A 25,009-nucleotide genomic window follows, 5' to 3' on the forward strand; every position below is an offset into this window, starting at 1 on the left:
AAAGTAAAAAAAAAATACCTCAACACTGTACTTAAGTATACAGTACTTGAGTATAGACAAGCTACGTTGAATAGTTACATGGAAGTCTGAGATCCACATGCTGTAATAAGATAATATAAACATTATGTCCACCATGTGTGAAAGTAATGAAATAAAATAGATACAGGATAAATGTATATAGAGGAATTATAATGTATATAACTCTTATTCAGTATCAACAATGACATGTTGTGATGTCATCAGTTGTACATGTGTGTACTAGAATGTGTACTTTGATCCACATCACATGAATGATGGACACTTTCCTCTTGATTGACAGGAATCACTTGTCAGTGCATGTTGACACTGGAGGAGTGAAGTTTACAGTCTGGACTCATTTCTTCAACACTTTAATAAGGTAAACACTCTGAGTGACACAAAGCTTACTAATCTGTTTAGCTTACTAAACATTGTCATTAAATGAAGTTACAGAAGTGTTTTTATAGGTAAACACATCAGATTATAGTAAATGATGGATGTACAGTTTACTGTACTGTACAGTCATCCAGTTATGAACTGTTCTCTCTGCTAGTGTGTCAAACTGTACCGGAGCATCAGACTCACCATCACTTTATGTCTCCACAACATTAGACTAATGAAATGAAATAAAATAAACTATAACAGCTCTCAATCCAGCGCCTGACAGGAATGTTGATATTGCCAATTTGTACAGCTATAGTTTTTCTGGACCAAAAATATGGATGGTCAAAATGTCCACTTATATATAAGAATGGATGTATTCCTATAAAACCTACTGAACACATTCCTGTTCTCTGGATGATAAATACTAACCATCACCTTGTCTCTGGTGCCACCTTCAGGCCAAAGTGTCAACTTCATACACAAGATATCTGATAATCTAATACATCTGCCTGGAATGAGTGTTAAAAGTATTTTCTTGTCATTACTGATTCATGCTTTCTTTACAAATATTGTTATTTCTTGGTGAGTCTATTAATGTAGAGTGTTGTATTTGTATTGTCCCTCATTGTACTCTGAGTTTAAATAAAGGTAATGATGATACTGTAGGTGGTTTACATTAATATCATGTTAATTTAGGGTGTTTGCAGTTGGCTACAATGAGTGGGATTCAGACCAGCAGCTCATCAGCAGGTAAAACATTATGATAGAATTATGAAGCAAGTGATTCATTTAATGTCAAGTAGGACTATTTTCATAGAAGCATTTTTGATTCAATGATGGAGATGTGTGTGTGTGTGTGTGTGTGTGTGTGTGTGTGTGTGTGTGTGTGTGTGTGTGTGTGTGTGTGTGTGTGTGTGTGTGTGTGTGTGTGTGTGTGTGTGTGTGTGTGTGTGTGTGTGTGTGGCAATAATAATAGTATTTGTATTATTTGACTGTTTCCATCCAGGGAAGAACAGTGACCCCTCAGACCTGAGAATTGTTCTGATCGGGGGAAGACATGGAGGTGAACCCAGTGGAAAGAGTTCAGTAGGAAACATCATCCTGGGCAGAGATGTTTTTAAAGCAAACAGATTAACATCTAAGAGTGTCATGAGACAAGAGGAAGTGTCAGGCAGACAGGTCACTGTGGTAGACACTCCAGGATGGATGCCTCATCTTCCCCTAGATCTGACCCCTAAACTGACTCAGTTAGAAATCCAACAGAGTGTGAATCTGTGTCCTCTAGGACCCCATGCCTTTGTCCTAGTGATCAGATTGGACAACCCATGTGTAGGAACAGGGATGTCAGCAGAGGAGCATGTGAGATTTCTCCTCAGTGACAGAGTGTGGAAACACACTATTATAGTGTTCACTGTAGATAGAAACAACATGAACACTGATCTCATTAGATCTAGCCCTCAATTAAGATATCTTACTGAGAAATGTGAAGGTCGCTTCCATGTTCTTAACATTAGTGGCAGAGGAGATAGAAGTCAGGTCACAGAGCTGATGAAGAAGATAGATCAGATGGTGACTAGTAATGGTTGTCACTATGAGACAGAAGAACACGTCTCAGAGGAACTGAAGGAGAAGGAGAGAACCATCAGAAGAAGAGCAGAACAAAGGAGGACAGACGCTCAGAAACAAACAACTGGACTTCCAAAACACATTGGTATGTTTTGTTTACTTTGTTTAAGTGACAATTAACACATTTTGTAACCTAAATTGCATTTTTCTGATGTGAGGAGATTGTATTGACAAAGAAACAAATTGTGTTCTGTTTTAATTTTATTTGATGGTGAAATGTTATTGTTTAAGCCAGTGGTTCTCAACCAGTGGTCCGGGGACCACCAGTGGTCCAGTGGGGGGGGGGGGGGGTTACCAGGGGGTCCCCAGCAAAATGAGTTAACATAGCGTCACAATCATTTTAACCACTTAGCTTTGGCCATTCAAAAATAGCAGATCTACAAGCTCATAGCGCGGCACCGAGTGCTGCGCTATGAGCATGTAGATCTGCTATTTTTGAAAAATCTTGAAAATGTGTGCATGTCTTTGAATATGTAAATTTTTAAAGCAAACATTTGTAACTCAAATCTTTGCCTCTGGGGGTCCCTGGCACAAAACATTTTCAGATGGGGGTCCGCGGCCAAGTATATATCAAAGGGTTTGTGCCGCGATGCGAGCTTTTACATCTGCTATTTTTCAACATTTTTGAAAAATCTTGAACGTGTTTGACACATTCTTTAACACAAATCTTCTCTCCTGGGGGTCCCTGGCACAAAACAAATTCAGATGGGGGTCCGAAGCCAAATACATATCATTAGGGGTCCTTGACATGAAAAGGTTTGAGAACTGCTGGTTTAGAAGGTATTTGTAGAATCGGCCTCAGGTCTTAATGAGTTAAACATGCTAACCCGGGTTTCCTTATAAAAAAAGGATTATAATCCCCAAAATAGTGAAAATAGCTGATCTATAAGCTATAGATCTGCTATTTTTGCTATTTGTCTTATGATGATGAAGTATATAGAGCTTAACCACATGAAGCCTAGCATCCCTATTCTGGGGAAATAGCTGATCTACAAGCTCACAACGTGTCACGTTGCACCGTGTTGTAAGGTTGTAGATCTGCTATTTTGTGTTAATATATTTAGTATAGAGTGAAAACAGGTTGAGGCCTAGTACAGTCCCCTGGGGGACTCCACTCAACTAAGTATAGTGTTGAAGTGGTTTAGTGGTTGTGGAACAAAGATACAATGTTTTAAACATATCGTTGCTGTATGTCCAAAACCCTTCCTTTTTTATTATTATTTTTAAAACATTTAAATAGAGTGAAAATAGCAGATCTACAACCTCACAACACGGTGCAACGCAACACGTTGTGAGCTTGTAGATCTGCTATTTTCACTATAATGGGGAATTTGTTTAACTTTTTTTAACTCATTGTCTGCCATGGACGAATTAATTCGTCAAATTCTGCTATGGCCCAGCCTGCCATGGACGAGTTTGGACGAGTTAAAAGAAAATATATATATATCACACAGAACCAGAGATAACGCCATCCAAAGATGTGCTGCTCCATTCACTCCATGGTTAACTCATTGCTTAAAAATGCTCTATCTCGGCTGCTGTGTACTTTTTTTTTTACACTATATTTTTGGCAAAACATGCTATTTTCAACTTGCCACAACTATGGAACGGATTACCGCTATCGGATCATTTTTCCCCCCCATTCTACGAGACCCCTGTGTGTGTAATGAGGGGATCACCGTGTGGATAGCATTCACACAAAATATTCCATGATTTTTCAAAGGTTGATAAAATCGCTCGTTTTCGCTGGCAGTAGCGTAACACTATTACACTATTACTCTGGCAGTTAAAGAGTAGGGACACTCGGGTTAGCATGTTTAAACAATAACATTTCACCTGCAAATAAAATTGTAGATCTGCTATTTTCACTGTTGTGTGACAGGACTTGTTTTCTCTGACAGGACTGACTGACCTCAGGATTGTGTTGTTGGGAAGGAGTTACTCTGGGAAGAGTTCAGCAGGAAACACCATTCTGACAGGAAGTGGTTTTAAAGTTAGTCAGGAAGGTCAGAGGTCAGTGCAGTGTGAGGTGAGAAAGGGTAAAGTAGCAGGGAGACAGGTGACAGTGGTGGACTCACCAGGCTGGTTCTACAACAGTCCACTACAGGACACCTCAGAGATGGACAAACTGGAGATCCAGAACAGTGTGTGTCTCTGTCGTCCTGGACCACATGCTGCTCTTCTGACGGTTCCTCTTAATAGAGCATTCACCAAAGCAGAGAGAGTAGCAGTAGAGGAACACATGACACTTCTGTCACAGAGTCTCTGGAGTCACTCTATGGTACTGTTCACCAATGGAGACCGTCTGGGAGACAGAAGCATTGAGGAGCACATTGAGGCCGAAGGAGAAGACCTCCGCTGGCTTGTTGACAAATGTGGGAACAGATATCATGTCTTCAACAACCAGAGGAGAGATGACACTCAGGTCACACAGCTGCTGCAGAAGATAGATGAGATGGTGTCAGAAAACAGAGGTGGACACTGTGAAGCTGATGGAGATGTTTGTGAGAAGATGTCAGAGAGGAAGAGGAACATAGAGGAACATGTCCAGACACTGACCAGGAAACTGACCACTCTGAAAGCTAGCTCTAAAGGTGATCGATCTGTCTGTCTGTTTGTTTGTCTGTCTGTCTGTCTGTCTGTCTGTCTGTCTGTCTGTCTGTCTGTCTGTCTGGTGGTAAATTATTATTACCAATAATATGAATAATACATCACTTGTGGTGGTTGTGATGATGATGATGATGATGAAGGACATGATTTATATAGCCCTGTAATATTTTTGCTGTCGGGTAGAAACCTGGTATCTCCATGTTTCACATTTCTATGTTTTTCTTTTGTAAATTAATGAAATGAACACAAAAGTGTGAAATAGCCGATCTACAAGCTCACAACGCGTCTCAATACGACGTATTGTGAGCTTGTAGATCGGCTATTTTCCACTATTTTAAAATGTCTAACAATTATATATTTTTTAAGTTATTTTAAAAAGTACAGTAAAGTTATTTTAGTTATTTTAAAAAGTACAGTAAAGTGCAAAAAGGGGCAATAAATAAAAAACTAAAATTCTAACTTAATGTAGATTAGAGGAACTGAGTGAAGAAGCATCATAACTGAACACCAGTAAAGCAGCTGCTCATTATTATTTATGTAAACTTTTTGTCAATTACGTATATAGATTTTCAGTTTGTATTCTCAATGTTAATTAATTAATGTTATTAATAATTCATATAACTCAATCTCTGAATCCAATCCTAAACATTTACATCAGTGTTAAGCATCACAACGTGTCACAACATGACGCATTGTGAGCTTGTAGATCAGCTATTTTTGAACAAAGTAACTAGTAACTAAAGCTGTAAAATAAATAATTGTAGTGAAGTAAAAGTACAATATTTACCTCTGAGATGTAGTGGAGTGGAAGTAAAAGTATTGGAAATTGGAAATACTCAGGTAAAGTAAAAGTAATTCAAAACTGTACTTCCTGTAAGTACAGCACTTGAGTAAATGTACTTAGTTACTTTACACCAGTGGTTCTCAAAGTGGGGTCCGGGGACCTCCAGGGGTCCCACTAAGCAATGTTCCATATTTTATACGTTAGCTTGTCAAAAATAGCAGATATACAAGCTCACAGCGCGTCACTTCACGCTGTGAGCTTGTACATCTGCTATTTTTTTACATTTTAGAAAATATTTGAATAATTTAGATTTTTTTTAACACAAATCTTCTCTTCTGGGGGTCCCTGGCACAAAACATTCTCAGATGGGGGTCTGTGGCCAAATATATACATGTGGGGATCCTTGGAACCAAAACGTTTGAGAACCACTGCTTTACACCACTGTGTGTGTGTGTGTGTGTGTGTGTGTGTGTGTGTGTGTGTGTGTGTGTGTGTGTGTGTGTGTGTGTGTGTGTGTGTGTGTGTGTGTGTGTGTGTGTGTGTGTGTGTGTGTGTGTGTGTGTGTCAGGAGAACATCAGAGTCTATCAGATGTGAGATTGATGCTGGTTGGTGGAGAGCAGGATGAGAGGAACTCAGCTGGAAATCTCATTCTGCAGCGCAGTGTGTTTACACGAACTCCATTGAAGGTGAGTAATATGATATGAATGTTATAATGAAAGTAAACAGTGAAGAGATCAAATATGAATGTTTTCTGATGTTAATGTGAAAGTATCTGCTGTCATGAATGTTTAACCACTTCCACCCTGGTGTCTTAACCCTTTAAGACTGGGAAAGCATCATCTATGTTACTTTAGATTACTTTGGCCCGTGCCGCGCTACGAACTTGTAGATCTGCTATTTTTGAAAAATCGTGAACTTTTTAGCAAATCTTTGAATATATATATATATATATATTTTTTTTTAAGCGGACATTTTTAACTCAAATCTTTGCTTCTGGGGGGTCCCTGGAACAACGTATTTTGAGATGGGGGTCCGCGGCCAAATACATATAATCTTGGGGGTTCTTGACATGAAAAGGGTTGAAGTTTTTTCAAAAAACTGTTAGGATTTAGAAGATATTTGTAGAAAACCCCAGAAACAAAGATTTGAGTTACAAATGTTCGCTTAAAACATGGTCAAAGATTTGCACAAATCTTCACAATAAAAATAAATAAATAGCAGATCTACAAGCTCATAGCGCGGCACCGAGTGCTGCGCTATGAGCTTGTATATAAAAATGACACAGGTGCGTTCCCGGTCTTAATGGGTTAATCATTTTTCATACCCCCCCCCCCCCCATTTATTCTTGCATTGTTTGAAAATAGCAGATCTACAAGCTCACAACCTGTCTCATAGCAACATGTTTTGAGCTTGTAGATCTGCTAAAGCTATAGCCAAAGTATAAAATAGGGCTTAAAGGGATAGTTCACCCCAAAAGTACTTTCTTTCTGTAGATTAGTCACCCCATGGAGACTTGAATTCATGGATATTGTGTTGTTTTTGTCTCATTCCTAAGACAATAATTTGATGACTGGCAGCGGTTCCGGTAGGAGACACAAAGAGTCTCATTTGTGTCTCCTACCGGAACCGCTGCCTACCGGTCCGCTGGTCATCAAATTATTGTCTTAGGAATGAGACAAAAACTTTAAAAAATATCCATGAATTCAAGTCTCCATGGGGTGACTAATCTACAGAAAGAAAGTACTTTTTTTGGGTGAACTATCCCTTTAAGACCAAGAAAAGTATTGGCATAATAATATAGTCACTGTACCAAACTAAAATAAAAGTACTCATTATGCAGAATGGTCCATTTACAATCATATTATTGGATTATCATTAGTAACATATGAATGTATTCATCACTTTAATGTTATAATTAGTATATATGAATGTATTCGTCACTTTAATGTTATAATTAGTATATATTAATGTATTCATCACTTTAATGTTATAATTAGTATATATTCATGAATGCATCACTTTAATGTTATAATTAGTAATATATTAAAGGTAGGGTAGGTGATATTTTTTGGTTAAAACAAAAAGTATTTTGTTAAAAGGTTAAAACACTATATTCTGATAGTAATCATTGCTATAGAGTGTTTGTTCAGTAACAGGAGTCTCCCTGTCTCTCAAGCTCTTTAATAAACAGAAAATACATTTTCCGGTAGGTGTCAAAATCTCAGCCAATCAGCAGAAAGTACCCATTTTTAAGCTTAATTTGTATAGTGTTCCAGTTCCAATTTTGCCTGCTCATTTCTTAGTGTCATCACTTCCAATTTCACTTGTTTAATCTGTATCCTGATTGAGTTCTCTGTCCTGATTGGATAAAATTGGAAATGAAACTGAAACTGAAACGAAAATGCATTATCTGTTTAATAAAGAGGTGGAGAGACAAGGAGACTCCTGTTACTGAACAAACACTCTATAGCAATGAGTACTATCAGAATATAGAGCTATTTAACACTTATTTTAACCAAAGCAAATCACTTACCCTACCTTTAATGTATTCATCACTTTAATTAGTAATATATTAATGTATTCATCACTTTAATGTTATAATTAGTATATATTAATTTATTCATCACTTTAATGTTATAATTGGTAATATATTAATGTATTCATCACTTTAATGTTATAATTAGTAATGTATTCATCACTTTAATGTTATAATTGGTAATATATTAATATATTCATCACTTAAATGTTATAATTAATAGTGTATTCATGTATTCATAAATGTAATGTTACAGCTGGTAGGTGGGGCTGATTTTATTGTCTTGTGCTGCTGGATAGATTAACCTATAACATGATATCATAATTGATCAGTTAATGTATGTTTGTTATTAATCACCTAAACTTACAAAGTAACTAGTGATTAATACAGTCAAATAATTGTAGTGGAGTAAGAAGTGCAATATTTGCCCTGAGATGTAGTGGAGTAGAAATAAAAAGTATTGAAAAACTATACATTTCTACAGTTTCTAGTGCTCCTGTGACACTGTGACAAAGTGAAGGAGAATAATACATTCAGTGAATTATTCTCTGACAAAGATGAGAGGGAAGTCTTCATTGAGGACAGTATAGAATGAAGGTTTTGCATTTTATGGCTAACATACATTAAACCTCATATTCCAGGAGTTTAAAACCCAGACTAAACTGACACAATGTGTCAGACAACAGAAGAAGAAGAAAGGAAGAAATGTGAGTGTGGTGATCTGTCCAGACTGGTTGACTACACCTCCATCACAGAAGACCAAAGACGTCCTTCTACACGGTGTGACTCTGTGTTCTCCTGGACCCCACGCTGTGTTGGTGACTGTTGATGTCGGGTTCAGTTTCTCTGAAGCTGACAGGAGATCAGTGGAGGAACACATGGAGCTGCTGGGGGACAGAGTCTGGAGTCACACTCTGGTTCTGTTCATGAGGGGATGGTGGCTGGGAGGGAGACGTGTTGAGGAGTACATAGAGTCTGAAGGAGAACCTCTGAGGTGGATCCTGGAGAAATGTGCCTACAGGTACCATGTTCTAGATGGTACCGAGTGGGACATTTCAGAAGTGACAGAGCTGATGGAGAAAACAGAAGACATGGTGACGAGGAACAGAGGACACTTTGAACCTTCACTCTCAAGAGAAGACAGCTCTGTCAGAGACACAGGACACTTCAAGGTGGGACATGACACAAGACACATGACACTGTTTGAAAGAAAGAAAAAAAGAAAACATTTACCGCTGAAGAATGATAATGATAATGTATTAATCCCTGTGGGGGAAATTCAGCTGTTGTAGCAGCAACAGCTGTAAGTGCAAAACACAAGATAGGTACAGATAAGAGTACAAAGATAAGAAAAGATAGTATAAAAACAATATAAAATACATTGACTTAGAATAGAACCGACAAGAAGAAGAATGAAAGAAGAGAAAGGAGATGAGAGAGTCAGTTGTAGTTTGTAGTGACACAGACACTCAATACTAATGACCTGTCTGAGGGTTTGTCAACACTCATCTATCTCAGATATACAGTAGAACTTTCTAAGGAAGTTATTATGCTCACATAATATTGACATGTATTCATTAGGTCAAGCTACATAGGGAGCTGTTCATTGAGAATTGACAGTCCTTTGGGACAAAAGCTACACTTTTGATAGCCAAAGAGACTGACTTTACACACTCTTCTTCTTTCCAATAACATTTATAATAACGGACAACTCGTACAATCAATGTATATTTCCAACACCTCTGGTTCATGACAGACTATTGATCATTCCCTCTAAATGTATTTATTGTTGATTTTATCATGGACAAAGCTTCCATAATCCAGACCTAATGCATATCGATTGTACAGATGATAGTTAATAAGTAATAATAACATTTATGGTGTGATTGTAACATGTTAATGTCTTCTTTGTTCTACATACAGAGGGATGTGTCCAGTGTAACAGCATTACTAGCAAGCCTCCCTGGTGGATTCAGTAATGAAGGTGTAATGCAGGTTGCAGGTTAGTTTCTTGTTTCTAATATCATTCACACTATTATTACATTATTTATTTTAACATACTTACTGTACTGGAGGAATAGAGTTTAACATTTAAATGAAAACAGTGTTACTTAAAGGATGACTTCACCCATTTCAATCTATCTTCATATAATTGCTCCTCACTAATGCTCATTATAATAAGTTACCATTTGTGTCCACTCACTCTGTGTCTCAGAGGAGGGCTGTGGACAGTTCAGAAACCCACCTACCAGTGACATCATCGATGGGGAATCCAAGCTAATAGAAACTGCAGGCTTTCTATTCCTGGAAAGTTAGCATGCTATAATGGAAGATATTGTACTTGCGTTAATAAACGCATTTAAAATAATAACCTGCCTAACGATGATGTCACTGGTAGGTTGGTTTCTGAACTGTCCACAGCCCCTCCTCTGAGACCTGAGTTTTTACTCTAGATTGTCTCATTATCTTATCATTATTTTTAAGCAGCCCCCTCCCTCCCTCTTTCTCTGTAGAGATGACTGTAGGCAGAGACCAGGATGTGAAGATGAAGGGAACTGGAGGTCAGGACAAGGTCGACGCCAAGGTTATCAGGCCATCGGGAAAACCAGTGACTCACAAGGTATGTCACATGATCTGACAGTACTTTACTTTATTAGAAGCACTTTACAGTATGTGGATAAATGTTGATGTCTGATAGGTTTGAGTGGCCTTTTGTATAATTTTCATATTTAGATTTTATGTGTCTAAACCAGGGGTTCCCATACCTTTCAGCACAAGACCCAAAAGATACATTTGATGTCTCCCCGGGACATACATTATGAATTATCAAATTAAGCCCTATTTTAAAAACAAATTAAATAGCCGTTCTACAAGCTCACAACACATTTCTGTGTGTGTGTGTGTGTGTGTGTGTGTGTGTGTGTGTGTGTGTGTGTGTGTGTGTGTGTGTGTGTGTGTGTGTGTGTGTGTGTGTGTGTGTGTGCGCGAAACATTAAAATAAACACATATTTATGACCCATAAAAATGATTCTGTGACCCACAAAAAGGGCCATTGGGGAAAATATTGTTCTCGACCAATGGGAAACACTGGTCTAAACTGTAGCTGAATAACTGAATAACTATTGGCTCCCACTGTCTGCTGTAACAACATCTGAAGTCCTTCTTACGTTTGTTAAGGTGAATGTATTAGTTTTAATGGATGAAATTAACTTCATGTGTCCTGCTGTATGTGGAGCCTGCCGTCGATGCCAGTGGAGTCCATGTGTTTGGACCTGGAGTGGAGAGCAGAGGTGAGGACAGAGGTTCTGTTTGTGTCCCTGTGTGCCACTTCAACTTTAACTTAGATTAATTTAAACTGTAAAAGGAAAAAACTCTGACTTCTTCTTGGCCTTTTTCCCCACATATCTGGTCTTGCCTCAGCACTCAAGGTGTGATTATGATATCAGTTACTTGTATTTTCCGGGACCTATAAGTTGATGCTTAGACATTTCTTGTACGTTACTCTCAATAAGAGTGTTTGTTAAATGCCACAAAATGGGTCCGTTTTTTACAATGCAGTTAAATGAATAGTGTACCTGTTCTATTTCTTGTTATCATGTTCTGTGCATTTCCTGGCCTGTGCAACAGGCGTGTTCTGCGAGGCCTTCACCGTCTTCACTGTGGATGCCCTAGTTCTGAAGGGTGGTGACCACATCCAGACCCTGATCAGCAACCCCTCAGGCAGTAGCACGGACGCCTTCATCACCGACCATGGGGATGGAACCTACGGCGTGGAATACACTCCCTACGAGAGTGGTGAGTTAGTTTATCAATGTGATCCATGTCGGTGCTTATTGTCTCTGCATCATCCCACTATGTGAGTGTGATGCCTGTGGTGTTTGTTCTGTTGACATGTTTCAGGACCACACAGTGTAGAGGTATTCTACAATGGCTCTCCGGTGCCCAAGAGCCCATTCTGTGTGATCGTGACTGAGGCATGTGACCCAGGGCGTGTGCATGTGCACGGCCCTGCAGAACCAAACACAGAGCCTGACTCTGAGGTAAATATCTCACAGTTAATGGCTGCCATGGGGGCCATTCTCCTGGAGAAATTAGGCTACAGGTACCATATTCTCCACGTTTAGTAACAAATAGAAGACATGAGACAAGACAGATGACACTTTTTGAAGGAAAGGGAAGCAAACATTTACTGCTGAAGAATGATAGGATAAGATCAATCTTTATGTATCACTGTGGGGAAATTCAGGTGTCGTAGCAACATTGCAGCAACAACAGTAAACTTTAAACACAATTACAACTTTAAATTAAATTGAATTGAATTGAATTAAATTAAATTAAATTAAATTAAATTAAATTAAATTAAATTAAATTAAATTAAATTAAATTAAATTAAATTAAATTAAATTAAATTAAATTAAATTAAATTAAATTAAATTAAATTAAATTAAATCAAATCAAATCAAATCACGATTCGAATCGAATCAAATTGAATTATTAAATAAGTGTGCGATGAAATGTTAGATAAGTGTGCGATGAATTGAAATGAAATGAAATGTTAGATAAGTGTGCGTCTCTGCCAGGCCGGGTTGCCTACTCAGGGCTTTGACAGTTGTGGGGAGCAGATATAGACCTACCTTGACTTTGAATGAAGAGCATCTCCCATTTCTTGTTCTTCTATTGTAAAGGTTACAGCAGCGTAAATATTGATCTAGACAAAGTTAGACCTATTGATATCTGCAAAAGTGAAATAAAATTGTATCTGTGGATTTCTAACAGAAGTTCAACACAGTTTGGCCAAAAGCCGTTCAGATTCAGCAGAACTATTTTCCCATTGCATAACAGTACTTTTACATCACTTTTATATCACACACATAGGTGTTTTTCCTAGACTACTGTATATAATCGTTGGGAATATGTTTTCAGTAGCTTGCAGCCATATGCTGAAAAGGAAAGCTCTGCCCCCCTACCCACAATGCCCTGCTCTGAGCTCGCTATTTACTTATCGTGTGTGTGTGTGTGTGTGTGTGTGTGTGTGTGTGTGTGTGTGTGTGTGTGTGTGTGTGTGTGTGTGTGTGTGTGTGTGTGTGTGTGTGTGTGTGTGTGTGTGTGTGTGTGTGTGTGTGTGTATATTAAGAATGGACATTCCTTTGGGACAAAAGCTACACCTTTGATAGCCAAAGAGACTGACTTTACACACTCTTCTTCTTTCCAAAAACATTTATAATAACAGACAACAAGTACAGTCAATTTATATTTCCAACACATCTGGTTCAGGGCAGCCTATTGATCATTCCCATAATGCTTATTGATTTGATAGATAATAGTTAATAACATTTATGGTGTGATTGTAACATGTTAATGTCTTCTTTGTTCTACATACAGAGTGATGTGTCCAGTGTAACAGCATCACTACCAAGCCTCCCTGGTGGATTCAGTAATGAAGGTGTAATGCAGGTTGCAGGTTAGTTTCCTGTTTCTAGTATTATTAAAACTATTATTACAGCATTTATTTTAACATACTTACTGTACTGGAGGAATAGAGTTTAACATTTAAATGAAAACAGTGTTACTTAATGGACAACTTCACCCATTTCAACCTATCTTCATACAATTGCTCCTCCTCACTAATGCTCATTATAATAAGTTACTATTTGTGTCTACTCACTCTGTGTCTCAGAGGAGGGCTGTGGACAGTTCAGAAACCTGTCTACCAGTGACATCATCGAAGGGGAATCCAAGCCAATAGAAACTGCAGGCTTTCTATTGCTGGAAAGTTAGCATGCTATAATAGAAGCTATTGTTCTTATATTAATATATTTTAAAAATCTTGTTTGAAAAGAAAAACCTGCCTAACGATGATATCACTGGTAGGTGGGTTCCTGAACTGTCCACATCCCTCCTCTGAGACACAAACTGAGTAGAAACAAAGTGCCACCATTATAATTAGTGAGGACCAATTATATGAAGAGAGGTTGAAAATCGGTGAAGTCGTCCTTTAAGTTATCAAATAAGACAAATGTATTGAAGTGATCAGATGTTCTGATTCTTCTCTGATGATGTAATATAGTGAATCAGTTCATTGAATATTGTGTCTTGCTGCTTGTTTTCTTCACATCATGAACATAAAAGTCATTTCTGTAACAGTATCAACTGATTGTTGTTTTCTCTCAGGTGCATCAGGTGTGAAAGAACCTCAGATTAGCCAGACAACAGGTAAATTATTCACTCTCTGACCTTTATGTTTGACCATGGAATCAATCTAAGAACTAGATAGTCCTCCCAGGAAAACGTGATTCCACAATCGTGGAAATTACCGCAGATTTCAAGGCCGTCTGTGGATTTCAAAGCAAAAAAAGAAAACAAGTAGAATCTCGGTAAAACACCGTTGCATGGAGAAGTATTCTCTCTCTGTCTCAGGGCAGTGCAGGCAGCTGAACTCCCCCTCCCCCCTCTCACACACACAGGCTTTAAAACATCTTGTTGCCAATGATAAATACATAAACATGAGCCACAATGGAGGAGACTCCTGTCGCTCAGAAGGCTTTAGTTCACATTCTGTATGTCTCTGTGCTTTGGTAGTCACATTGTGTGAAAGAAGACAAGTGTGGCTACATAATGCCCAAAAGACATGCGTGTTAGGTGAATATTTTGGCCGTGATGACGATTTGTTTGGTAGATTTCCGGGGGAGACCTCAGATGTGTTTGTCCTCTCCTTAACACTCGCATGACGGCCGTCAGCCCATCCCCTACGCAGCCTGAAATAAGGTCATAATGACGTTCGTTTCCTGCTATTCCATTGGCCAGTCTCTCGCCTCTGGCTCCAGACAATCCTGACACCATGTCCCCCGCGCTGCGGGGCACAGCGGGGGATTCCATTGTCTTTAAAATACATATTAACATACCAGCTCACATATATTGTCAGACTACATGCAGGCAGAACATTATAATATAGGCTAACTGGGAATGTGCATGTGTAACTTCACTAACTTGTAATAGTAACTACAGATCCTGTACGTAAAATCTTTATAAATAAAGCATATCAGCGCGATCTGTAGCGTCACATTAAACTCTTCAGTGAAACATGGATAGCCTATATGAACCACTGAAGCCTCTGTCTAATTAAGTCACTGTCTCCATTGTCCAAAGCACATGGATATCGCTTGACAAACCAATATTATTATATTAATAATAATAATAATATTCACAATAGTAAGCGTCTCCTCTCCTACTTCTATCTCACTGCAGCGCAACATGCACACAGTGTGACATGCACGCAGTGTTGCCAAATTTGTTTGCGAGAGAAATAAGCAGTCAGGTCTATGGACATTTTACTATGAAAGAAATGTCACTCAGGTGCTGGGGGACCCTCTCCCCTGCCCTACTAAGACTGTTGTACGGTATATTCATTTTAACTGAAACCAAGCTATTATTTTTCCTCCAGGTGCTGGACTGAGTCAGCCAAATGTGTCTCTGATGCCATCAGAGACGTTTCAGGTAGTGTGTGTGTGTGCGTGTGTGTGTGTGTGTGTGTGTTTCTGTTAGCCGGTGTCAAATAGATAAGAATTATCACATGAGAAAGTTTGGAGCCATGACAGTTGGAGTGCTTGTGTGCTGGCAGACCCCGGACACACACCATGGCTTGGCCATTTCAATCATAATCTTCATTGGCCGCACAATTTGATTACGATTCATCGGTTAACGATTTGATTCGACTCTACGATGCGTCTTGATGCATCAAAAAATGTCTATATAACTACTAATAACTCATTTAATACAAGCAGTCAAACACAAACTCAGGTAGGTGACTCAATTCAGTCTCCATTGTGTCTTTGAGTCTCATTAAGGAAAGTTACTGATTGTTTGTTCCTGACTGCTTTCTGCATTTCAGACTTTTTCACCCAGCGTGAACACAGAACATAAAACCTATGAATACAGGTCAGTCATCCTAAACAGCTTCATTGGTAGCTTCCTCTATAGATGTAGAAGTTGTGTCTTTAAACCCATCAGCTGATAACTCACCACAGCTGTTTCCACAAACATGTTGTTTCTATTCAACCAACCACTGGCATTGTAAATGAACTGGACGCAACATGTGGCAACGTGACACCTAATGAAGTCAATAGATGATATCAATAAAATGATTGTTTTGTGTCACAGCTCCAAGTTACCCGAGGCAGGGCTGTCCCATTGCAATGTGACAGGGTTGATGATTAAAACGACAGGGGAAGCAGAAGTCCTCTACAAGGCTGATGAGTGGGATGAAGAACAGCTCCAGTCAACAGCAGGGACTCCTGCAGGACCTCTGTATGACATTCAGTGTCCTCAGGGGTCTGTCAGCCAGCTACACCTGCCACACTGTGAGGTCACATCCGGTGAGGCGCTGCTTTTAGCATTGTCCAATCATTTTCAATGTTCTGGTTCAAAGTGACACAGTGTAATAATAATATGTTGGAAACCAGTGTCTAAGCGGTCAGCCTGACCGATTTTGAGATTTTTAAGTTGATTATCTTCGCTCATGAAGCTCTCAGAAGGTTCCCCTTGACTTTTCCCCTCAATATTCAATCCAAATTATCTCGTTTTTTCCCCCATCTGAAACGTTTTCTAAATATGGAATTTGGCACCTTTGTGCATTCCCAGATGTTCATTTTTGGCTAAATTGACAGCTCTCACCCATTTTCCCCAGGCAGAGGTCTTCACACCTCCAGACCACCTGGAGACCGTCATTGTTCTAGTTAATGGGATCATTTGCATGTCACTGTCAGCTCAAAACCTGGCAAAGCAAACTCTCCCCTCTAAATAAAAATGACAACTGTGTTTAACATAACTCCAACCTGAACCCATAATCCTAACCTTTAAATGTTTTTGTCTGAGCAATATGTCTGTGCACTGATGAAAACAACCCAGCCTGCATGCGTGTCTGGCTCAAAACGAAACACAGTGCGTAAAGGCATAGCTTACTTTCAACACTTAAAGCTATTGTCATAATTTTCAGTTCCCTCATCATATCTATGCCATATAGAGTTATAATCTATCGGATCTATACTCTTCAATGAGATATGCGTCTGGTCACATGCATAAATGTAACTTTGAAAAGTTGATCTGTGTAACTTAAGTAAATATTGTTTACTCTGTCGCTACCAGTGAATCTTTTTTTTCCAAAGTAAAAGCGACTGAACTGTGGTTATTTAACAACGTGGATTGCCACTGGCCAGGTTTCGGGGAATATTTTCCTCCCGGACACACATTCAGAGTTATATATTAGATTTAGTTTTATGCCTCTAAGCCAAATGAAGCGTAGTGAGGTGTGAGTGGGATTGAAATGTTGTGTAGCCAATAGGGGTGTCACGATACGCCTAATCCACGATTCGATTCGACTTTCGATATTAAGGTCACGATTCGATTCGATTTTCGATACGATATATATATTTTAAAACGTCCTTTTTTCAGCTTTGAGGGCTATATGATTATTAATTTAGGCTATTGTCTGTATTTGTAAAGAAAAACACATGTTTCTCAATAAGTCCCTTTTATTTGAATAATATCAAATGAGAATAACAAAAAGGGTTTTATGCCCTTACAACAACTGTCATTTTCAGATTCTTTTTTAAGATGAGTTAACAACAAGAAGCTCTATAACTAAATAAAATCTAAATACAAAGTTGAATACAAAGACAACTGTTATTTGGCTACATGTTCTTAAACATCTTAAAGTATGTTCACATTGTTTGAACAGGTAAGAGCTTTAACAAACAAGAAATGTGAATAATAAGCTAAGCCAGGGGTCTTCAACATGTTTTATTTTTTTTTACCTTAACCCCATCCCTTTTCTGAGGTGAACTTTAGCCAAAAATAGCAGATCTACAAGCTCACAACGCCTCGCGCTGTGAGGCGTTGTGAGCTTGTAGATTGGCGATGTTTGGCCGAGAGGTATAGAGCGTCGCAGTTCCCGCCCACTTCCTGTTTTTTTTGGTGCCGGAAGAAAAAACTCAATGCATTTTTCCATTGACATTTCCAAAAATATTTATATCTATTAATTTAAGCCTCGAATCAAGCCATCATGAGAGGACATGAATCATGACCATAAAACGTTTTTTTCTGTGATTTTTTTTTTTGAAAACGGCAAAACAAAGGGTATTTATTAAATATAGTATATCATATAATTAAATATAAAATACAAAAAAATCACAGAAATTTTTTTTTATGGTCATGATTCATGTCCTCTCATGATGGCTTGATTCGAGGCTTAAATTAATAGATATAAATATTTTTGGAAATGTCAATGGAAAAATGCATTGAGTTTTTTCTTCCGGCACCAAAAAAAACAGGAAGTGGGCGGGAACTGCGACGCTCTATAGGTGTAGAGGGGAAAAAAGACGGAGCAACTATCAATGTGGAGCATAATCGACAAACGGTAGCCGACTAACTGGGAAGCCAAAATATAGCCAGACTTTTGACAGCGGGAGGGTTTTCCAATTCTTCCGTTTGTGTATCATCATTACCATCGCTGGCTTCAGCAGTGGCCATGGTGAAATGTTAAGTAGTACAGACGCAACGCTACAGCGGTCTCTCTCTGTCTACTCCAAACTCCTCTGTGGTGTGTGTGTGTGGGTTGGTCCTGTCGTCTTTTTTTTCTCCCCCGTCGTAAGCACGCATGAGCGATGCACGGAAAAACACAACAGCTGCTCGCAGCATGGCTTCACCCGGACGTGCAATCGGATGTGCGCATGCGCGGGAGTATTTTTTTAAATTAACCCTTGAATCGCGATACGGCTTTTGATTTCGATACACTGTATCGAACGTCATTTTCGGTTCGATTTCGATACGTATCGAGTATCGTGACACCCCTAGTAGCCAAAGCAAAGTCTGCTTGTGTGGTAGGTGGACCTTATGCCGTCATGCGAGTGTTAAAGAGACAGTTGTGTGTTGTTTCTTTCTTTTCTTTTCTTTTTTCGAGGTTTACCGTAAAATTGGATCCATGATGTTTAAAGGGGAACGTTGCTGATATTTAACCCATACAAGCTTGTACATCTGCTTTTTTACATAAATCTTCTCTTATGGGGGTCCCTGGCACAAAACAAAAATCAGATGGGGGGGTCCGCTGCCAAATACATATCATTTTGGGGGTCCTTGGCACGAAAAAGTTTGATAACTACTGATTTAGAAGGTATTTGTAGAATCGGCTTCAGGTCTTAATGGGTTAAACTAAGTATAGGAGGTGAAAATAAGACACAAGACTTTCAAATGTCCTCTGTGTCACGTTAAACTCTGTAGATACACGGAACATATCGTGTTGTGTCTGATTTTCACGCATATTAAATAATCTGCTAAATGTAAACATATTTTCACAGTTGATGACCTTTCTGTGGTCCACATCTCTGATGACGGGGTGGTGAACATCTTAGAACCAGTGGAAGTGACCAAGACTCACGTGGTTGTAAATGTGACCCATCTGTCCAAGTTTGGGCTCGTGTGGAAAAGCATTTCCAAACTACTTAAACCTAGACTGACCTATTGTCAAGTTCTGCTGTTCCTTCGACCACCAAGCGACAGACTTCAGATGAAAGTATTTCTGCTGCCAGACAACGTGCCTATTGAAGAGGTAAAGTATGTTCTGTTAAGTAACTAGCATCTCAGAGGGTTTGAATCTATTTAAAGGTAGTTCACCCAAATAATTACTTATTTCCTATCAATTACACACCCAATGAAACCTTGAGTTCATGGAGATTCCTTTGTTTTTGTTGCATTCCTAAGCCAATCATTTGATGACCGGTTTAAGATGACTCTTAAAACATTCCCTGCTATTGGTGTAGATCTACGTCATTAAAAATAAATATATTATTTTTTAAATTACGCTAGAGGGCTTTCTTCCCCAACCTATGAATGATCCCTTGACTGTGTGAGAATCATAGAAGCAGAAATGACGTCGTCCCAAAAATAGTCACTCCATCCACTCCCATGTTATGAGATGTAGAAAAACACATTTAGGATTTCTTATTTTTTTTATGAAAACAAGCCATATTCAACTGCCGATTGCAACGGAATTGACGATCGCAGTAAAATGTTTTTGTTCCTGTGGATAGACGAGACCCTCCCCCTCCCCCCAGACAGCCTTTGTTTACATCCGTGTTCACATCGTAGCTTCCATGGCTCTCTGTGGATCTTCAAAATAATATAAAAACGCTGGCAGCGGCGGATGAATTAATTAATTAATACCTGGCAGAGAATGTGTTGAGTCAGACTCCACCGGTAAAACATGAAATAGATTCACATTTAGAAAAGACAACCAGAGGATATTCTGTAGTTGACAAAAATGAAAGACCAAAGTTTATAATGTAGTAGGAGGACACAATGACCCTATTGATGGCAACAAAGCCTACACATACTGTACAGTAGCCTGTAAAATCTGCCCATGTACCAGACATTATGAGTGAACCAGCTGGTCAAGTTGTCTTGGTGTTCTTGTAGGTGATGTCAAAGATCAACAACCAAAATGATAAATACATCGACTCTCCGGCAATCTGTCGTCTCGCCCCAAAGACAGTCTACAGTCTGCACTGTCCTACACATGATGTTCAACCTAAGGTATCACACACTAAACCTACTGTATAACCTGGTTTTATCATAATTTTATTATATTATTATCATATTATGATCAAAAAAGGTTGTACAGCAGTTACAAAACTATTTACTCAATATTGTATTCTTCTTTTTCTTTCCTTTCTTCTCAATCTTAACAAATATATATTTTGCTATGATTCTCTGCTTTCTTATGAAATGAAAAAAAAAGAAATCAAAATATTTTAAAGACTTAAGGTCATTACACACCAGGAGTGACACAACAATATGAAAATGTGTTAATTCAACTTTTATTTTGGTGATGCTCGTTTTCGAAAACTAATTGTCACTTATTTGCCTCATTATAATAGTGTTCAGTGTAATGCAGTCATACTACACTAGTTATAATAGTGTTCAGTGTAATGTAGTCATAACACACTAGTTATAATAGTGTTCAGTTTAATGTACTCATAATACACTAGTTATAATAGTGTTCAGTGTAATGTACTCATAATACACTAGTTATAATAGTTTTCAGTGTAATGTACTCATAACACACTAGTTATAATAGTGTTCAGTGTAATGTACTCATAACACACTAGTTATAATAGTGTTCAGTGTAATGTACTCATAACACACTAGTTATAATAGTGTTCAGTGTAATGTACTCATTACACTGAACACTATTATAACACTAGTTATAATAGTGTTCAGTGTAATGTACTCATAATACACTAGTTATAATAGTGTTCAGTGTAATGTACTCATAACACACTAGTTATAATAGTGTTCAGTATATAATAGTGTTCAGTGTAATGTACTCGTAATACTCAAGTTATAATAGTGTTCAGTGTATATAATAGTGTTCAACTATTGTTATTATTATTATTAATAATATTTTTTCGGCTAATTCCTATCGGGGTCGCCATTGGAGATCATCTTTTTCCATCTCATTATATTTAATAATAATAATAATAATAATAAACACTTCTATTACTACTTCAACTACTGTACAACTTCTACCACTGCTAGCACACTACAGTAATACATCAATGCAATAGTAAAACAGTTTCATGTGTCTTCAGGCTTCGGAGCCTTATCATCTGAACTATGGACCAAATTACCATCCAACATTTGAGGTGATGATGGATCTCAATACAGAAGTCGTCTCATTGGAGCTACATGAGGACCCTAAGAAGAAGCAAGTGTGGACACACTCACTTAACCTGAGTATTAAAGGTACAGTTGTTTATTTGAATTGGATTTTGGAGAACCTTTCAGTATACCTTTTGTCCGGGTTTCTCCTGGGCTGTATTTCTCCTTCCAATGCCGGGACAAACCCCTTATTCCGCAATTCATTGCATTTGAATTTACGAGATCATCATGTCTGATCCTTCTGCGAAAACCGGGGTGTACAAAGGATGACTTAAGTTCACAGAAAGAAAAGAAACAAAACTCAGCGCTCTGCAACCATCCAAGGCCACCGGCCATGATAATATCCCCACCAGGTTCCTCAGAGACACAGCTGTCACCATTTCCCCCATTGTTTCCCATATTACCAACTTGTCCATCAGGCAGTGTCACATCCCCCCAGAATAAGCTTGTGAGAGTAACCACTCTGCACAAAAAAATAAGCAAATTAGACCCGAGCAACGACCGCCTGTTTCTATCCTCTGTTCCATCTCAAAGGTCATAGAGAGGTTAATATATGTGACGGACAGTGAGTCCTCCTAATCCAGGCTCTTAGACATAATTTCATTCAAATCAGTCTGAAAGCACCACATTTGGCCCAGATGTAGCCCAGGGCATACTTTAATTATTTTGCCAGGGCGCCCGAGCCATAGCGGCCAATCCAATATGGCCACTTGAAAACGGTTTTGGCTATAACTTTTGACCCAGATGAGCTACAAATGCAAATGTGGTGTCTATGTCATGTCGTTTGACCATTATAAACATGGTGGAATGCTTCTATTTATGATTGGTTGTGTCTGGATCGTAATTTGCATATTTCCAAGATGGCAGCAATGTGAAAATGAGTTCACATCAACTATGAGTAATTGTTATATTTATATTTTTATTTGTATTATTGTATGTTTTTTGAGCATTAGAAACAGATTGGAATGTTCATATTTATAATTAAATCTATCTAGAGCACTATAATTTGCTTATTACCAATATTGCCACTATCCACCAACATGTATTGCACGTACATGTTCACCCATATTGAGACAATTGTGATTCATCGACAATGTAATCACAAAGACGAGGTTACTCATTTGGGCTGCTCAAAGAACAAGATTTCTGGGGAGGATATCCTAGTTCATCAAGGGTAGTACACTGAGGACCCTAGCTAGAACCATCATTTTGACTTTGTTTGCATTTGGTTCACTAGGGATGTTAACCACTCAGTATTTTGGGTGTCGACGTGTCAGAGGCATTTATTGATGTGTCGATCGATTTTTTCTTTTTTCTTTTTCTTTTTTTGTGGTGTGGTTGAGAGGAGAGAGCAAACCGGCCTCTCCTTTAAGCACCACAACTGCAGCCATCGTGTTAATTTGCATCAAAGCCCTAATGATAATAAAAATGAGAATTGGTTTTGTTCATATGTGTTCATTTACCCATTCGGTAACACTTTCTATGAAGGTCGCCTCTATAATGCTTTATAAGCTCATTTATAATGCATTATAATGCCCTTATAAGGAATTATAATGCTCATTATAAATGTTTATAATCATGTATAACGACTTATAACCACATTTATAACGTATTATAACTGCTGGTCATAATGCATTATTATGCTCAGTGGAACAGCACATTATAACTACCCTAACTTAGTCAGTTATAAAGGCTCATAGAGAAGTGCTGTAATGTGTCATAACGCATTATAACCAAATGTTTATTACATGGAATAATGTCTTATAAACATCAATAATATGCTATAACATGACTTTGAGACCTTTAAGTAAAGTGGCCACATATTCATGCGTTATTAGACATGGTATCATACTATAATACCCTATAGCACGACACAGTGACCTTTAAGTAAAGTGGAAACATTCTTTAATGGTTATTAGCACTTGTATCATACTATAATACCCTATAGCATGACGTAGTGACCTTTAAGTAAAGTGGAAACATTATTTAATGGTCATTAGCACTTGTATCATACTATAATACCCTATAGCATGACGTAGTGACCTTTAAGTAAAGTGACAACATTCTTTATAAGTCATTAGCATTTGTATCATATTATAATACTCTATAGCTTGATGTAGAGAGAAGGAATGAGTCCATATCAGTGTGTTTTGAGTTTGTTCATTTTACTGGACATTATGGAACTGCAACAAGACAAGTTAAACACAAACAATGAATTTAAGGCACCTTTCTTCATCACATTATCATAACAGGATGCATTGGCTTTCTTTTTGATTGATAGCCATACTGTAACTGGACATAAACAGAATAATACATAACAGAAATAACATCACATTTAAACAAAAACATGTTTTACAAAAATATAACATAAATACATGACACCAAATAGTTCTGTTGTTTCCAAAATAGTATTACTATTACAGTGGGGTAGAATTCATTAATTAATCACAACACAGTCACACAGTAGCAGCTTGGGGCCTCTGCAGTTACTACTTCAGTGCAAGTTAGCTTTAGCTGCTAAGCTAAGATGCTAAGCTAAGATGCTAAGCTAAGATGCTAAGCTAAGCTGCTCAGCATGGAGGACAATACTACAAAACAAACATTGTGGAGACAAATGGCCAACTTTCCCACCATTAAAATACCCCCTCGTCATATGCTACTTTATGTGTCTAAGTTTAGTTTACCCACTTTATGATATATCACCTACAACAAGAAGGTTAAACACAATGAATTAAGGCACGTTTCTGTCCAGTCTTCATCACATTGCATAACAGGATGTTATGTTATTGTCCTCTTTGACTGACAGAATCCTGTAGCACTCACTGGAGTGTAATGCCCCCTTGTGGCGTGGTGGAGCTATTGCTCTGTATGTGTTGTTGCTATTCAAGTTCATAGTAGATGTCATGGTATTACAAGTTAAATAGTTTAAAAGAGAGAGTTCACGCATAAGTGTATTTATTTTCTGTCATATTGTTGTAATGTTAGTCTATTTACTTAATAGTCACTGTGTTCCATTCCTGCAAAAAACAACACATGCAGAGCAATAGCTCCACCGCGCCACAAGGGGGCATTACACTCCAGTGAGCGCTACAGGATTCTGTCAGTCAAAGAGGACAATAACATCCTGTTATGCAATGTGATGAAGACTGGACAGAAACGTGCCTAAATTCATTGTTTAATTATGTGTTTAACTATCTTGTTGCAGGTGGGATATCATAAAATGGGTAAACTTAGACACATAAAGTAGCATATGACCAGGGAGTATTTTGATGGTGGGAAATTTGGCCATTTGTCTCCATAATGTTTGTAACCAAATTGTCCTCCATGCTGAGCAGCTTAG

At 38.2% G+C, this 25,009-nt stretch overlaps 1 protein-coding gene across 1 annotated transcript in view; it reads left to right on the top strand.

Annotated features, from left to right (window-relative positions):
• Positions 1-323: 323 nt before the first annotated feature.
• LOC308105203 (uncharacterized protein) overlaps positions 324-25,009 on the top strand; it is a gene marked incomplete at its 3' end in the record, with an annotated part of 438,556 nt that continues 413,870 nt past the window's right edge. Inside the window, exons 1-13 of the mRNA XM_080455838.1 lie at positions 324-397; positions 1,099-1,152; positions 1,409-2,113; positions 3,930-4,622; positions 5,991-6,109; positions 8,601-9,131; positions 9,883-9,961; positions 10,473-10,579; positions 11,195-11,249; positions 11,587-11,754; positions 11,860-11,999; positions 13,342-13,420; positions 14,131-14,172. Of these exons, the coding sequence (XP_080311964.1) occupies positions 1,119-1,152; positions 1,409-2,113; positions 3,930-4,622; positions 5,991-6,109; positions 8,601-9,131; positions 9,883-9,961; positions 10,473-10,579; positions 11,195-11,249; positions 11,587-11,754; positions 11,860-11,999; positions 13,342-13,420; positions 14,131-14,172 (2,752 nt within the window). The 5' untranslated portion in view covers positions 324-397; positions 1,099-1,118. The remainder of the gene's footprint in view (positions 398-1,098; positions 1,153-1,408; positions 2,114-3,929; positions 4,623-5,990; positions 6,110-8,600; positions 9,132-9,882; positions 9,962-10,472; positions 10,580-11,194; positions 11,250-11,586; positions 11,755-11,859; positions 12,000-13,341; positions 13,421-14,130; positions 14,173-25,009) is intronic.

This window comes from Gymnoscopelus braueri (assembly GCF_963280865.1).
Source record: "Gymnoscopelus braueri genome assembly, chromosome: 17".
NCBI classification, from domain to species: domain Eukaryota; kingdom Metazoa; phylum Chordata; class Actinopteri; order Myctophiformes; family Myctophidae; genus Gymnoscopelus; species Gymnoscopelus braueri.